Source organism: Bicyclus anynana, chromosome 9, assembly GCF_947172395.1.
Source record: "Bicyclus anynana chromosome 9, ilBicAnyn1.1, whole genome shotgun sequence".
Lineage (NCBI taxonomy): Eukaryota > Metazoa > Arthropoda > Insecta > Lepidoptera > Nymphalidae > Bicyclus > Bicyclus anynana.
The window spans coordinates 714,334-732,651 of NC_069091.1; the positions used below are offsets into that span (position 1 = coordinate 714,334).

General features: G+C 35.3%; 1 protein-coding gene across 10 annotated transcripts in view; it reads left to right on the top strand.

The window, feature by feature from the left end:
- LOC112048826 (embryonic polarity protein dorsal) overlaps positions 1–18,318 on the top strand; it is a 58,862-nt gene that overhangs the window by 3,662 nt on the left and 36,882 nt on the right. Inside the window, exons 1-2 of one of the 10 annotated variants that reach the window (XM_024086495.2) lie at positions 5,458–6,030; positions 17,130–17,195. The exons of 3 other annotated variants lie outside the window; for them this stretch is intronic. In XM_024086495.2, the coding sequence (XP_023942263.1) occupies positions 6,015–6,030; positions 17,130–17,195 (82 nt within the window). In that variant the 5' untranslated portion in view covers positions 5,458–6,014. Of the gene's footprint in view, positions 1–5,454; positions 6,055–17,129; positions 17,196–18,318 lie in introns of those variants that run through there. 6 more of the 10 variants (XM_052883451.1, XM_024086498.2, XM_024086502.2 and 3 more) reach the window with 6 other exon arrangements.

An 18,318-nucleotide genomic window follows, 5' to 3' on the forward strand; every position in this document is an offset into this window, starting at 1 on the left:
TCGTGCAAATTGTGACAACTGGCAACACTGCACGAAGGGATGTGTTTGTAGTAGGCACCTACTTCGCGTGTAACCGCATATTTTAGTTCTACCCTCCTGTAGGTGTTATGTTCTATTTTTTATTACGTAAATGATTACAAAACTGGATAAAAATCGAAAGGGTTAATAATAAGGGTTCAAAGGACATTGTGGTTGTTTTATTTGTAAATGTAATACGTACCTAAATGAAAATTTAAAATTAGTTGTACATAGTAGTACTCAGTAGGTACATAGTAGAGCTTCTAGAATAGATTGACGGTTAGACGCCGGACTCAAATATAAAAGGACCAGGGTTCGATCCTACTCGCTCGTCATACTTATGTGCCACACGCCACACCTATTCCTAACACAGGCTTTTCCTTTAGTTGGAAGGGAAAGAATACTATCATTTTTAAAAGGAGAATAGTAAAAACCCACTTAAAAATATACCTTTAAATAAAAATTGCAAATTACAAAGATGTCAACTTGTGAATATGGACTTATTATAATTCGACGGACAATAGCAGAGATTATACATCACAGACGACAAATGAAGGGTACCATCATCTTGTCGTAGGGGAAACATTTCGATAGACCTATTTTGTATGTGTTTTTAACCGACTTCAAAAAGGAGGAGGTTCTCAATTCGGTCGGTATTTTTTTTTTTTTTTTTTTTATGTATGTACACCGATTACTCAAAAACGCCTAGACCGATTTCAAAAATTCTTTTTTTGTTTGAAACGGTATAGTCCCCATTTGGTCCCATTGCCATCATGACAAGATCTGATGATGGAATCCTGGAGAAATTGAGGGGAACTTTCGAAAATTATATGGGTGTCTAGTGTGTTTGTAAACTTTTCCATTTAGTACCTTTGAGAAATACAAAATTATGAAGGTTTAAAATCGATCTGATGATGGAGTCATAAAACAGACGAGGGAACTCCTTGGCGATTTACAGCAGTTACCTTGTGTTTGGGCTTGATTAATTTGTATTAATGAGAACTTTCCACATAGATAGGTTGTGACTGTCATTTAGAGGTTTGGTGATGAAGACCAAGGACAATTAAGGGAACTCCTTAACAGTTTACAGTAACTACCTTGTGTTTGGCCTTGATTAATTCGTATTGCTGAGAACTTTCTACCTAGATGAGTTGTGTCTGTTATTAGGGGTCTGATGATGAAGACCAAGGTCAATGAAGGGAACCCCTTGACGGATTACGGTAGCTACCTTGTGCTTGGGCTTGATTAATTTGTATTGCTGAGAATTTTGTACCAAGATGGGTTGTGACTGTCATTTTACACTAAAAATTGAAAAATAATAAAAATTTTAATAAAAAAAATACAACCGACTTCAAAACCTAAAAACGTACCCACTAAACTAAAAAGCAAAAAATAACATCATAATATGTTCTACCTGCTGATCAGTATGAAGTCAGTGCTTAGCCGGTGTTGTCTTAATTTAAGCCATTTCTGACAGGACCACATGAAACAACACTGTCTGCAAAATCTAAATCTATAAGATATGCTCACATGGCTTGAATTAATACATCACCGGCTTAGCACCGCCTTCATACTGATCAGCAGGTAGAACATATTAAGATGTTATTTTTCGCTTTTTAGTTTAGTGGGTACGTTTTTAGGTTTTGAAGTCGGTTGTATTTTTTTTATTAAAATTTTTATGTATAACTCGCAAATGCGAGTTTAGAATCCATCTCTTATAACACGATACTAAAAAAGAAAAAGATAGAGGTAAATTTGAACACACGCTCAGTAACGATGTTTTGTATTAACTCACACTTGCAAGTACAGTCCTCCAGGCAATGACATTTTATAATTAACATCATTGCCTCCAGATCCCAGGACCTGGGACCTTGGGTTGAGTTTGGAGGATCATTTTAGAATGCATTACCTAACACTCACTATCCCCTGCCCAAGAGAAGTAATAGCTTAATGGATATAACCCCTGCCTTCGATTCGAAGGGCGTAGGTTCGAATCCGGTCAGGGACATGCACTTCCAATTTTTCAGTTATGTGTATTTAAAGTAATTAAATGTCACGTGACTCAAACGGTGAAAAAAAAACATCGTGAGGAAACCTGCCTAGCAGAAAATTTTCTTAATTCTCTACGTGTGTGAAGTCTGCCATTCCGCATTTGACCACCGTGGCTAAGGCCTAATCTTTCTCATACCTACTCGTGACTCATAAAAGACTCGTGCTCAACAGTACGCCGAATATCGGTTGTTAGTGATGATCCCCTGCCCGACTTGTTCTCCATACCAACTTTTTTTTCGTGAATGCCGAAATTATTAATCATTTTAATTTATGCAATAGAATCGATTTCGCTACTTTAATGCATAACAAGAACACTACTAACCCGGACCCTCTTGTCATGTACTTGTATTTGTTATCTAATTTTTGCGGAAGGTCAAGAACCTAGCCCTAATTTAGGGCAAATTCAAAAAGCAACGTGGTTTGCCCCTCGTGTATAAAAAGTTCAATACTGAATATGTGCCACTTCGCCAAAGTAAAAGACCACGGGGTCCGAAAAAATTGAGAATTTAAACTGTCGTTATAATATTAAAGTTCATTCTTATAAATCAGTATACCTAAATTTTTTTCATATTAATATTATGTACGTGCCGATGTTGGAAGGGAGATGTTATGAGTTCAGATGCGAAGCTTTGCAGTTTCATACTCATCATCATCATCTCCTGAGGATGCTCCGATGCCTAGGTGAAACGTGAAGATTTTTTTGGATTTTGTTGACGTTGTTGTACGAATTAGTCAGTTATTCGCGGATAATATCAAAGTGGATCAATTAATTACTGATCATAATGAACCTCTCTAAAGTAAAGCCTGCTTTTAACAATATATATTGCCATTTTAGTTCACATGGCTTACAAAACAGTGCAGCTGTAGGTACTTTTCAGGCATTTCAATTGATTCGACATAGAATTTTATTTCAATTTATCCACGCTATAAATAGAATCTACGCTGTCTTCTGGTGTACACATCGCTCAATTGCACCGAACCCTTCCATAAATACAGTAATTGTACGCAATATCATGAAGGGTGGTAGGGTTGTTTGAAGTTTTGAATTTCGAACCGTGGCTGTTCGGCGGTGTGGCGGCGAGTGTGGCGCCACACGCAACTGCTGGTCGCGTCGCGTCGCCTCGCCGCCGCGGCGACTCACTGACTCACTGTCACTGCGTACCGTATAGCGCAGCCATTACGACAGTGGGGCTCCACTTTCTAATTACAATATTTGCTAGTGCTACTGAATATTCCATGTCCATTTGTATTGAAAAATTACTCATTTCTAATAGTACACACTTACTATAGCTAGGTTTTAAATATAACGCCCACCTAGATATCAAATAAATGCAGTCAAATGAATAATGGAACCTTTTGGTTAAAAATAAAAAAAATCCCGAGTCTAAAAATTAACAACACCGCCGAAGATTGTTTTAATTAACTAAAATTGTTCTGTTGGTGATTTATTTTCTAAATCATTTTCTATTATTTTTCTTTTAACGTTTTCAGCCTATTTTAACGGCCCACAGGCAATGATAATTTTATACTATAGACCGGTTACGTCCCTTCAAAATCACCGTAAAAAGTGATCCAAAGAATAGGCTTCAACACTGAGCGCACACATGCACAATTTTATCTTTAATTCCATTATTTATTTATATAGTTTTTACACTTCCTGAATACACAACTCGATATTGTAGGTACCTACTTAGACGATATTTAGGTATTATTTTTTCAATTAACGTTCATTGTTGACCACAACTAACATTGAGTTGACTATTTCTCTTTTGAGCGCCTCATTTTTCATGCGCTAGTGACACATCTAACAGTATTTAATATCATTTCCCACAGGAACATGCTTCCCTTGTTAAAGGAAAGGTGATATAGAGCTTAAAGGCTAAGATCCAACACGCTGCTCCAATCCGGGTTGGCGAACTTAGGGTGATAATGTTAAATTAATTATTAACTACTGCTATCAGATGTTAATGATAATGACCAGGGCCCGATGGTTTACCGTGCTCTAGTATGTTACCAACTTCCCAACACCGGTATGAGAAATTGAACTGTCAAAATCTGAGAAGTATATCATAACTCAATTTAGGATTCGAACCCAGGACCTCGTGATCGGAAAGCACATAGGTTAACCACTAGTGATGCTTTCTCAGATCTATAAAAGAGAAATGTGGCATCTTCTAAAGATCTGAGAGATTACAAGTTTTAATTGAGACAGATTACAAATCCTTTCAGGACAATAGTCAATATTCATTTATTACAATTAGCCATAGTACACTTTCGAAACGTCAGCTAATTATAAGATAATGGTGATAATAATTAGTCGAAAACTTAAAATTCAAGTTACTAGGGTTCCTTACCTCCTGGCGTGACATCGTGCGGAAAAAAGTTATGAATGTATGATAGGGGTCACGACCCTCAGTAATGAGGAACACGACGCGGAGAGAGAGGGTTCCGTATGCGTCTTGGTCCGAGAAGAGCCTAACGCAACTCAGCCAAGTTTTTCATAATTATTTTAGTTTAACTTATACGTTAAAATTTAGCGTCCGCTAGAAATAAATAATAATTAACGAAATAAAATATCTTCCTCCAACGTTCAATGTGATGAGTCACACTCCAAAATCTAGTTACCGAAACACGCTGAAACTGTAACAACACCCACGCTCTGAAATATCCTACGAAGCCTTCTGACTCATCCTCGGGAAATTCACTAAACCTACATAAGAAAAATATTAGTTTTCACCAGACCTATGAGGTCTCGATAAAGTTTTACTACTTATCTAAATAAAATTAACTATATTTGCTTTTCACTGTAAATAACTATTTATATATAAAAAAATATCTAGCGTGTTAAAATTTTACTTACTAGTAATTTAGTAGAGTTTAAGTACGAAGAGTTTTTGGATTTACCGCTCAAAAATGGTTCGTACTCGATTAAAATACTAAAGTAGACCGAACCGAATCCGAACTAGGCTTGTCTAACAAAATATATGTTGAATTTATAATTTTTTTTTTAATATTTACACTATTTATAAATGTATTCAAGTATTAAATAACTCTCTAGCATAGTCTCTAGGTTTAAAGGACTCGAATCTAGAGCAAAAGAAAACTTATCTACAAAATCACAGATTACAAAATGAGCTCGCTTGAAAAAGGCGGGAAACTAGTTTTCCTTAGTTATTCATACTCATACAAACATGCTTTGAATTAAACTTAAATACAAATTCAATTTATTTTGTGTTTCTAGTAATATCTACTAACTTAAGCCTGTATATTGTTTTAACGGCTATATTATTTAGATAATTTATTTTATAATGTAGTTTATTGTAACGAAAAGACATCTTTAAAATAATGGCGGGCGAAGCGCACATGCGTCGTCCATCCACGTCGCACGCACCTTGTGACCTCGGTAGCCAATCATAACAAATCGGCAGTAGTGTGACGTTTTCCTTCATTGCACACAGACGTGTCGTATTAAATTATTTCACTTCGCAAAAGTTGTAACTTCAGACGATCGTGTCTAAATTGTAGCAAGTTATTTTTAATTTGCAAAATTATACGTTACCGGTTGTGATACTCAGGCCCGCCGTATGAACAGTGTGTTTTAATAACAAAGTCGCATTCGATATAACCTGTTTCTTAATTCTTGGAACCGTGCATGCTGTGTTCGAGACGAGACCTTGATAACTAGTTCTTTGGACGAACGAAGAGACAGTTATTATAGGATCATGCTCGAGGAGGTACGTCTTTAGTTTACGTATTGCGAACTCGGCGCGTGTGTATGATAATAGTTTCGCTTATTAGTGAGGTTTAATTCGGTGCGTCCAAAGTTCGATTAAAGGATCGAAATCGGTTGAGTGCAAACCGGGTAGTGATATGACGTTGTAACGGAATGAGTGCGTTGGAGGGACCGCTGTGAGCCGTCCGCGGAGCCACGTCTAGCTAGCGTGATGGACGCCAGCGGAGGTACTGACCATGACCAAGTGCTGTGTAAGAACCCGCATGTCTGTTAGTTGGTTGCAGCACTCTTCGCGCCTGGCACTGCACGTAGCCTCCCATCCCACTTCTGCTAACTGGCTAGGCCCGTACATTTCCAGTTCTGTAAATATTAGCACCATTCTGTCCGTTAGTCAGCTGGGTGTGTAGCTAAAAATACACTAAACCTGGCCGCACTAGTGTACTGGGAAACTGTATGGGCGTTTAGTTATTGCTTTTTGATCAAAACTTAATAAATAATAACTCGTTAAAACTGCAAATTAAGTTAAAATTAAGAAATAATACATAATGTTTAGCTTGAGGATATAAATATTAGTTCAAATTTACCCTGTGTGAATCACAATTTTTTATAAGATTGAAAATTTAATTTGATATGGAAAACAACTTTCATCTCTGTTCTTACAGCAAATAAATGTGTATCAAGTGAATAAATCCATCATATTTAAAGTACCTAGCTTAAATAACATAACCTTTATAAGTTAACTGGTAACCATAATAAGATTACAGTGTTAAGTAACACAATTAAAGGTTAAAATTGAAAACCCTTAGTTTATTTTTATTTATTATTTTATTTACTTTAATAAACACCTTTTATGAAGTTTATATGGAATCCTCAATGCTTGATTTGTACGTTCACTTCTTTCCATTATGGCTTTGCAGTTATTGCATAATATAGTCCTCAAGTAACAATTATTTTTCAAATTATTTGCCCTATTATGGAGAAAGTAGTGAAATATCGTCCATCGTCCTTCATTCTGTCAGTCAGCCCTGAATCAAGTCATGTCATACTTTCGCAAAGCGAAGGTAACCTTGCCAAAACTTTTGATGAGTCCAGTAAGAAAATCTATATAATAACTTAAAACACTCATGCTCAACCTCCACTTCACTTGTGCACCTTTACAGAACTACATTGAATTAAATACAAAAAAAAAATTGCATTTCACTTTATGCTATGAAACTCAAGTCAAGTCAATATTCATTTATTTAAATTAGGCTTAGTTTACAAGCACTTTCGAAAGGTGAGGTATTAATATTATAAGATAATGGTGATAATAATTAGTTGAAAACTTAAAATTGAATTTACGTGGGTTCCAAATGTGCCTTGGTCCGAGAAGAGCCCACAACAAACTCAGCCAGGTTTTTCTTTTTTAGTTTATCACCATTTAACAATACATGTATAAGTAGCAGTCATGTAATATATTTCATTTCGAAGGTTTTTTGTCGTTTATATATTCATTAACACAATAATACAACTATTCTATAAGCTTGCATTTAATAAATCAATGAAAATAAAATGAGAGCTACATGTAATTCCTAATATTTTCCTGCCAAACTTCACGATCACTTGGTTGGGTCTAATACACAGATTACAGACAGGCTCTTCAAACTTCTTGCTTTAAATACTAAATATGCTGGTTGCACAGTGTACAAATACTTATCTCAGGGTAGCTATTATGCCTGCACAGACTGTTTAACAATTTCTGAGCAGACTAGAAGTTTCTTTTAACCTAAACTACCTAGGTTTAGTAAAAGGAATCAAATAATTTTATGAAAATTAAATGATATATTTATCAGTATAAGTGTTATTTATCAGTATAAGTGTTATATTAACCAGTTATTTAACACTGCATATTAAAAAGGTAGTATTAGTGCTTTTAAAAATGAAAATAGCTTCATTCTTTTAGTTGGAGCTATTGAGATGAGGTGTGAATTCTTATAAAGTATTTTATTTGGATTAATCCATTGTGATTATTCCAAGACAATAATTTTTAAAATTGTCAAGTATTGTGTTCTAATATTTCATACAGTATACCTACTGATCATGTTGTTGTACTATATTCATTGACCTCTTATAATAAAAGTCCGCACAATCTGGTAGAAACTTTCACTTAAAAAGTGGCCAATTTGGCTTTAGAATTATTGGTAAAGAAAATTATACCTAAAGACCTTTAAATATAGTCCAATATTCAATAAAATCCCAAATTCAGTGCTAATTCAACCTTAAGGATTGAGTTTAAGGTTGAATATGCAAATGTGACTACTTGAGTGCCAAGAAGTTGTGTTTGGCACTTATTGAGTGACCAAAAAATGTCCCCATTTTGTGGTCGCTGAGTGTGCATCCACTTTTTAATAGGAGATCAATGACTATATTAAATTTCTGTCATTTGACAGACAAGTGAGTCAAAATAAATAGACAGACTCAGCCTTACAAAATCAGCTTGTTAAGTAGGTATATTTGAAAAGTGTTTCATATTCATATTTCAAGTGTTTAATCTATTATGAGTCAATATTGGAAATCCACTTTCAAGCGTTCTACCACAGAATACAGTCTTGTTCTACTGCAGTATGAACAGTATAGCTTTATTCTGTTTTTAAAATCTTTTATTTTTTTCTTCTTCTTTCCTGGGCCTTTTCCGCACTTGGCCACTGGGGTTTGGCCGTTGTGCGTATTGATATGTTACTCTTTGATAATGTAGTCTTCCATAGGTGAAAGATTTTTTAAATAATTGGTTCCTTAGTTTTGTAAAAAAACAAACAGAAGTCTTTGTACTTAGTCACAAACAGTTTTTCGAAAATTGGTTTGTGAGTTACAAGTGTGAGTGAGATAGTTAAATCTTTTGAGTGTTGCTGAACAAATTTTGCAAAGCTGCTTCTGTATATTCAGGGGCAGTTATGTTACAGTTTACGAGCATTTTTCTACCCAATAAGCATTCAATAGTCAATTGAGTCAGTGGGGTACACTTCATACATGCATTAAAGTACTGCATACTCTAAGAGTTGTTTTTTAATGCTTATTAAATGAAAATTTCCCCAGTTGGATATTTATTCTTACTAGTGACATACTCTGATCGACAACCTAATGCGCGTCACTGAATTTAGTTATATACTCTAGTGTATCAGGTCTAATTTAAGTTTATTTCATATACAAGTAGATACTCTTTCAGATACATTCTGTAGTTTTTGACGTTTACTTTTTTATGAAATCATTTTCATATTTAAGATGCCTAATAGATGAAAATGTAATGAGCATAGAAAGTCATTCAAGACGTACCAGAAAGTGATAAAGTAAACAGAATGATAATATTAGCAAAAGGCTTGGTATTCACTAAAACTTTTAGGTGATGCTGTTATGGTCCAGTTAATGATCGGGCAAGAAATTTTTATTTTATAAAAGATAGGCTCACACTTTACTAAAAGTACACCTAAAGTTGGGCTGCTCAGAGACAAGGACAAACATAATCAATTACAATTGCCTCAATTTTTGTCTCTCTCTCTTTCTTTCTCATGTTACATTGCCGACCTGTCAGTAACACAATCTCTGAGCAGCCAGACTTTAATGCTCAGATTCTCTACTATGTGGCCTGATAGAAAGCAGTAACTTGGTCTTCATTTAGGGTTGCCAACATTTTTTCAGAAAAATATTGTATTTTTCAGATTTAGCTACAAAAAAATATAGTATGCTTAAAAAATATATACTTGGAATAATTTATTTACTCATGTTGCATTTATCAAGATTTATTTGTCTTAAATAAAAGTGTCAATTGCTTTTTCACAACTGATTTTTATTTTTTTTAAAACCAAATTTTATTTGTTTTTTTATTTGTTTGTTTATTGTTTGGAATTCAGTAGATAGACAAGTTCAGATAGGCTAGAGTCTAGCCTATCCGAACAGATGTGATAGCGTCTAGTATCACATCTGTTGAAAACTAATGTTCAAAAAGTTCAAATTAGAAAGGAAAATTTTGTTTGTTTATCTAACAAACAAAATTTTCCTGAGTGTTGAAAATATAGTGTTTTTGTGTACTATTTATTTCTTCAACAGTATATAGTACGCAGACCCAAAATATAGTACAATACTGTATATTATAGTACGGTTGGCAACCCTATCTAAATTGGAGCATGCTCCCCTAGAAGATGTGTTCAAAATGTAGGTGACAGAAAACATAGACCCCGGAAAAGTATACCAAACTTTTCCTGTGAGAACTGGATGGAATGTGAAACATAAAATTGACATCCAAACTTGCAGAATTTATTTAAGTTGTTACATTGATAAGCTGATATTGATACAAGCACTCGGCACTACCACTTATAGTTAGTTATCTATTCAAATATTGCACTGCCGCTTTATAAATAAATATATAGTGTAATAATTGTAATATGCATGATGCTGTTAATATGCTTGGTGTGTAATGTAGCCTACAGTTGGTTCGTTTCCTATTTCTTTGCATTAGAATTTAATTGTTTTTGCATATCAATGAGGTGTGTGTTTCATATTTGATGTTTTTCTTTAACTTTTGAGTACCAACAACATTGTGTAATCAACAAGAATAAATTAATTAAAAACATTTTCAAAATCTTAAATCAGAAATACAATCAGGCTTCTTAAAATGAGGACGTACACCCTTAGGGTGTCTCTGTCAATAGAATTATGTTAATTTCGTGTAATCTATACTAATCTATACTAATATTATAAAGAGGTAAAGTTTGTAAGTTTGTAAGTTTGTCACATTTTTTAAATGGGGTAATCTTCGGAACTACTGGTCCGATTTTAAAAATTCTTTCACCAGTAGAATGCTACATTATCGGAGAGTGCTATAGGCTATATTTTATATTGGTATCATATATATTAGCCTAATTATCACAGTTTTTGTCATACAGGTCGGACTGAAAATCCTCTTAAACAGACTTATTCGCATGCGCTGCCTTAACTATTGTGTAAAATTGAAATTAATGTATGGAGACTTTATGTATCTTTAAAAGTTCTACAAAAAAGTCCGCGACACCATATATCTATCTTCTATATATTAGCAGATATAGTACCTTTTGTGTTTTAAAAATTATTAGTTTTATATACTTAGGTTTACGTCATTATTTATACAACTAAACTTTAATCCTTATTAAAATAAATTATTTAATAATCACAAGGATATTATGGAGATAAGATTTGCCCTTTACAGTATGTTAATTACTTAAATAGTTTCGGAGATAATACAAAATTTCTAAAAGACGCAGTAATTCCGCTATATGACGCCCGGCGCTTACATTTACGTAGTTCCCGTTCCCGTGTGAATATGGGGATCAAACATAGCCTATGACACTCGCAAATAACGTACCTTCTATTGGTAAAATAATTTTCCAAATCGGTCCAGTAGATCCAGAGATTACCTCCTACAACCACATGAACTTTACCTCTTATTATTAGCATAGAAGTCTTTATTTCTCTTGGTCATACCACCACTCTCGAAGGACTGGACCGATTTTGCTAAGGGTAGGAGTAAGATAGAGAAGTTATAGGGTAGGGTAGGGTACGGGTAGGGAAGCGTAGGGGTAGGGTAGGTTTAGGGCCGGGTTTAGGGTAGTGGTAGGGTAGGGGTAGAGGTAGGGTAGAGGTACGGGTAGGATAGGCGTGAGATAGGGGTACGTGTGGGATAGGGGTAGGAAAGGGATAGGGTACGGGGAGGGTAGGGGTAGGATGGGGGTAGGGTGTAGGTAAGGTAGGGGTAGGCTAGGGGTAAGGTAGGGGTAGGGTAGGGTTGGGTTGGGGTAGTGGTAGGGTAGGGGTAGGGTAGGGGTAGGGTAGGGTAGGGGTAGTAGTAAAGTTGACATCGAAATTTACGCGGACGAAGTCGCGGGCGTCCGCTAGTAATTGGTATAAGGGTCCGAAACAGATAGATATTCGATATTTATTATAAAAGTTAAGATAAGGATTGAAACCTAATTTATTTTTAATGTATTTTTTTCAAAACGTCAAAAACGCTGTCGTCCATTTTGTGACGTCACAAATCATAATGTTATTTGATGTACTAAACGTCAAATTAATTGATAAATTATTTTTGATAAATTGTTAAACGCTTCCTTTGGAAACGTGACGTCATGAAAGAGTTGCAAATTGCAATATGGCCGACAGGCGTTTTGGTTCGTATTGTCAAAAAAATATTTAAAAATTAAAATCTTCATGTACCTACGCCTCAATTATTTAAATCTAAAAGAACGATAATGAGATATCTAAGACCATTAAAAAAAGTGTCAACTAGCCTATCATTATTTCCATAAACTATTGCTAGCTTAAGACAGAACACTCTGTATAATCAGTTTCTCGTGAACAATTATTTTATGTGATTCTATTAAACTCTTTGTTTACATTTTATATCTGAGACCACGATATAGTATGCGCCATACATCGAGTCCTCTCTGAACACCAGTATGGCTATGCAAATGCGCAGTATATGAAAGCCTATGCCGCAGCGGAGTTTTAATGCAACATCAGAGCGGACCATACCTTTGACGCAACGCATACTAAATATTTATATTGCCAGATTAAATGTTTAAAATATATTTTATATATAGATAGCAGTATTCAGATTAGATGTTATTGTGCAATAGTTAGATATCCTAAATTCCTGTACATAATCATTGTTTATAAATAAATTATCATAATATTTTATCAGAAGGGAAATACGGGTGATAATTACATGATGATTTATTCACAAACCAGGTGCCGCTGGAAAAACTCAATATTATTATACACTCGTATACTTCCGGTATATTTGTCAACAGATAAGTTTAGTGTTACTTGCTCAGCAACTCGTGATAGTACCACACGGAGGAAATAAGCTCATAACTGTACCGCAGCCCTACCAGTTTAGTCAGCGCGTTATCAACTGAGTCGTGAGAAAATAAATGTCGATAGATAGACACAGATCCACATATGCTGGACTAAACTCTAGGCTCTCAGCTCACTCTCATGTCGATATCTAGCAGAGGCCAAAGCCTATCGACAGACCTGACCAGCCCGTATAGAAAATATAAAATCCTAAATTGACTAGAGCTGGGAATCGAACCTTAAATCTCTCTATGGAGAACAGCACAAGTCTTCTTACAACGTCTTCCCCTCGCAATAAGCAACAAACTTGTGCTACTCGTACGTACGACGATAAGTATGACAGCAATTCATAGAATGGGGATCGAATTCGAGACCCTTTGGCTTTGAGTCCGTCCTTTTAACCCTAGAGCTACTCTAGTATTTATAACTTAGTTATTGCATTTCATGTATTAATCTCAACATTAGATTAAAAAAAAAACAAAAAGTTTGGGAAAAAAAAAAAAAAGGATAAATCCCCACACTATCGGGTTATAGTAAATCAATGCCGAAACTGTCAAAGAGGTCTTCATTCTGTGCCCAGGTCATGGGGTTTTATGCATACTTTAATTAACTAATCATAGCCAGTACTTCCTACGGAATTGGGCAAATTACACTTGGGTTTTGCTATTCGATGACCTGTGACCATCAATACCGTTCACTAGATAACGTGTATAATAATAATTAATAAGGGAGCCATATACAACTGCCTGGTTTTTCTGATGGGGTGACGTAACCTATAAATATGAGTAGATAAGAGTGTCAAAATAGTTGTTGTGGATTATTGTGATTGCAACCCATCTCAGTGTTTGCAATAGCTGCGGGCGGATCGGTTCACTTAGCTTCAGTTTGTTTTTATTGTTTTATTATAGTGAATTAATTTTAATCAATTAAATAAATATTAAATGTGCTCCGCAATGACTCTAAATTAGAATCTGTGATAGCAGCGAATTCGTTAGTTCAATAGTGATTTTTTTTTAAATTCATCAAACGGTTTAACTTGCAAAAAAATGACGATATTTTACGATATTATGGGAGGATTCGTATGTGCAGGTAATACTTATTTATTAATATATTTTTCGACTCCAAAGGAGGGGATACTCAAATCTGAGCGTAATATTTTTAATACACATACCTACCTACTCGTATTTCTCACAAATTACAAGACTGGGTTGTTTTCCGATATAGAAAAAATTCGCTATAGGGATTCACATAATTTCACTGGTCTCACTGGTTGTAAGGATTTGACTTAACTTTGACGGAGGATTTTTTAGTTTTTAACGAATACTACAAGATCCCTCACCTGTTATTTATTTGGGATATGAAATAAATGATTGAAAATATTTACATTCACACATAGCCAATAGGTTGCCTAGTAAAATTACGCCCCTCTTTGCTTAATTAATAAAAATCGTACACTCATTCAAAGAATATATCTAACAGAATTGAAAATGTTAAGATTGCCTGCTTTCACACTGCAACTGTGGGGTTGCCAGATAAAAACAGTTAATTAACTGTATATAAATAACTTCATCAGCTATTGAGTCATCTAATATGTCTAATGAAAGCTTATTTCAAGATTAATTTAACTGTATTAAGTTGCCTTTGATCTAGTTCATGATTTCCTAGATTTAACTAGGCAACCTATTTGCAATATGTCACTGAATATTATCTATCATACTATACTACTAATAAATAACAGATGAGGGTATATATTGCCTAATGCCGGGTCTTAGAACATAAGTACCAAATCCTCCTGCATCAGTGGATCAATGGTTAGTTTATGTGGATCATCAGGTTACTGTCCTGGATTCAGTAATAAAATATTGAGCTATTCCTTCTTCCAAGAAATACTCATAGATAAAAGTTTGTGGTAATAAATACATCCATCATTAACATTAATTAAAACGTAATAGCCCATTGGATATGACTTCTGCCTTCGATTCATAGGTTCGAATCCGGTCCGGGTTCTTCTTCTTCACTTCTAACTTTTCAGTTATGTGCATTTTAAGAAATTAAATATCATATATCACATGTCTCAAATCGTAAAGGATCGTTAGGAAACCTGTATACCTGAGAATTTTCTTAATTCTCTACATGTGTGAAGTTTGCCAATCCACATTAGGCCAGCAGCGTGTTGGACTATTAGCATAACCTCTCTCGTCCTGATACGAGACTCGTGCTCAACAGTGAGTCAAATATGGGTTGATAATGATGTTCATGACCATCTGATAAATCAATGTTAGAGAGTAAAAACATAACCAATCCCCTAAACTCGCTAACTCGCATTGGAGCAGCGTTAGATCATGTTCGAACTCGCTTTGATATTTAAAAAGCTAAAGTGTATTTCAGATAGCATGGGTACGGTTGTATAACATTCTTTCAAAAAGGAAACAAACTGTCACCGTTCCCATGCTATCTGCATAACACTTTAGCATGCATCTGCATAAACGTATTTTGAATAGGGTATTGTATAGACTTTAGAAAATATAGTAGAGTAGTTTTATTTTACAATTGTATTTATTGCCTGTCAGCACTGCACGTTCCTGTACCTCTATTCTGACTCTTGCAACTTTGTAAATATATTATTTAATTATATTAATTTAATTTACGAGTTCACAAACATGAATTTTAGCTTATCACCGGTTATAGGTACCAGCTGCCTGAAGTATACTTATCTCTGCTGATTCGTTTTATGGAATTGGGGTTTTTTTTGGTAGCTACATAACTATTTGATATGAAATAAAAACTGACCAATATATTTAACAGCATTGGATGCACTTTATAGATGCATAATGAATGCCTACCTTAAGGACTAAATACAAACCTGTTTGACCGCAGAATACATAGTTGAACAAGGAATTTTCCAATTTTTATTATATATATATAGTGCATACCCTAGTTAAAAACGTTATGTACGTCACTGTTCATCAGAGAACAGAGTAGCGCCTGGCCTAGCCAAGGTGTATGACATACTCATTCTCAAAAGGCTCGGGAACTGTATTGAAAAAAGCCGACCGCTAAGAATTCACCGTTCGAGTCAAACGCTGGTGTCCATTTTGTGAGGTCCAATTTAGTGATCACCTCTAGGAGCTTTCCGTGGGCTTATTTTCCTCACCACAAGTGTCTCAAATGAGACCCTCTTTTACGATTGAGGTACCACTGATTGATTGATTTACAATTTCGTCGGGCCAAACAGACTGAGGCGCTTTCGCAACTATCTTTACCCACAAAACATAGAAGAAGCGTTCAATCTTATGATCAAATTTTCGCCAACCGCTACCTTAGTATAACTTGGCAAATTCGTACGTAACACTCCCGATAGTCCGCTCGGGCCAGGAGGGGTAGCGATGTCCCGCGTGCTCGACTTCATGCCCGCGCAGTCCTTACCTCTGCTCCGCGCGCACGAATTCACACCCGCGCAGTCCTTTCCCCCGTCGCCCGCATATCATGGGAGTGTCATCAATGAACTTGCCAAGGTACCATCCGGTATTACTGCGTTTATACACTCTCTTCCCCATTCCTATTCGAACAGAAGTTACCGATAACTCTGTTCTGCTCTCTTGCAAATATCACCGCCCTCTGTGCTACGGACAAAAACAAATCCCACCTAATCCCGCCTAGAAACGTTTTCCGCTTTTAAAATCACAGGTTAGACATATCTCAAATTCGATCTTTATCTCTCAACAATTACTAAATAGGGATGATGACAGTTTTTTAAATTGTATGTAAATTAAGAGTATACTAATAGTAAAGCAATTTTGTAAAAGTAACAGGGTATCTCCGTCATTACTTTCGGAGCTACAGGGATTTAAAGGGTCAGATTTGCGGCGCTGCCGCGGATCCCTGAAAAACGCTCCATACAAAATGGTACGATTTAGTGACGTCGTTGGCTCGCTGATCGTTAGGTTTGTATGGGCGTTCAAACAAAATCACTAATATCTTTATTATGTGTGCGTTTATGTTTATAGTTCATTTATTGAAAAATGACACATTTAATGAAAGGAAGCTAAAACTATGAATTTTCATCTAATTACGATAAAAAAAAAATTGAAATTTTATAATCTTATTTATTTTGCAAATATCCAGACAATCTTTGCTTTTTATGTATAAATTAGTTAACATTGACCTTATTTACCCGAATGTATCATAAAAATCAATATATTCAAACCTAGTCATCATCCCCATTATTAAGTAGAATAAAACTTTCTGTAAGCTTAATAAAATCTGCTTATAAATAAATCGCTCGTAATCTCTCGCTCGTTGTAGTTGAGAATACCGAAGTATAGATCGCGTGAGGATGACAAAAGCTTGGGAAATGCGGTGAGTGGCTGTTCTGTAAATAGTACTAGTGATCTGTAGACGGTAGTTGGTAGTGGTGCACGTTCCGTGAGCTGATCACTTGACCAGGTATCGGTTTGTTTTGCAGAGGCCGCTCTGCCCGTAGAGCGGAATGACGGCGCCCAACCCCCCAACCTGAATATTAGCGATGTCAGTGAGTATACAAACACATGAGCACCTCTACTGTACCGCAGACGCGCCGGTCGCACCCCTTGTTATAACTCACCCCTGACGCGATTTAGCACCGCTGTAGTTATGTCATGACTTAGTTCTACGACATTCATATATTTTTTTAAATGCTGTCTTAAATGGAAATGCAACGGAAAGACAGACACTGTTTTTGCATTAATTTCGCCGATAAGCATATTTATCAGCACCAATGAGAAAACCATTTTTTATCGATATTTAAAAGCCTTATAGTTAAGCTTTTTAATTCACAATTGGCACAGCTTTATTTACTCTACATATTGGCACAGAATGAGCAATGACCATTGTTAACAAATAAGCCATAATTAACGAAAAACAAAAGTCTACGTCATCGTAAAATGCCATTAATCTAAACTAAAAATTGAAAAAACAATTTTAGATTAAAGCTAACACTAAACGAAAATACGATGATAAGCGATGTAGTGGCTCGTTTTTTTTTTTTAATTCCACACTGATACTGATAGTGTAGTAATAGATAATAGTAATGTATGTATCAAATGGTTCGTCTAAAGATACCGTTCGTTTAGACGCTCTTTCGCGCGTCTCATTACATACAATATTGACATCCTATCATTATGTTATAGATGATGAATGTTCTAGATATCTTATAACTAATATCTCAATCACGTTTGCTCCCTAATATGCCCTATGTAGGTACCATTCCTTTCGTTTAAACGTTAGTTCTGATCGCCCATGGAGATAAATGGTAGGCGTCCACAGATCCACATCGTACGTATCGATCGCATCGCATCAAACGGATTTTTAATTTTAAGGTAGATACAATCCGTTCGATGCGGTCCGATCAGTGGACGCACTTGTATGAGTTTCTATATTGATGCGTATCGGTAGACGCCTGCTAAAAAAGGCAAATCAAACATATTTTTTACATTTGTTATTCTGATTGACCTGTTACCCTTTAATGAATAATAAAAGTGATAGTCGAAAGAACATAATTATACAGAGAAGAGATATCTAATAGAATATTATTTCCAATGTTGTGCAATTGGATATTAAAAACGCTACCTGGTACCTACTGATTAAAAATATGAAATTGATGATTTGACCGCACA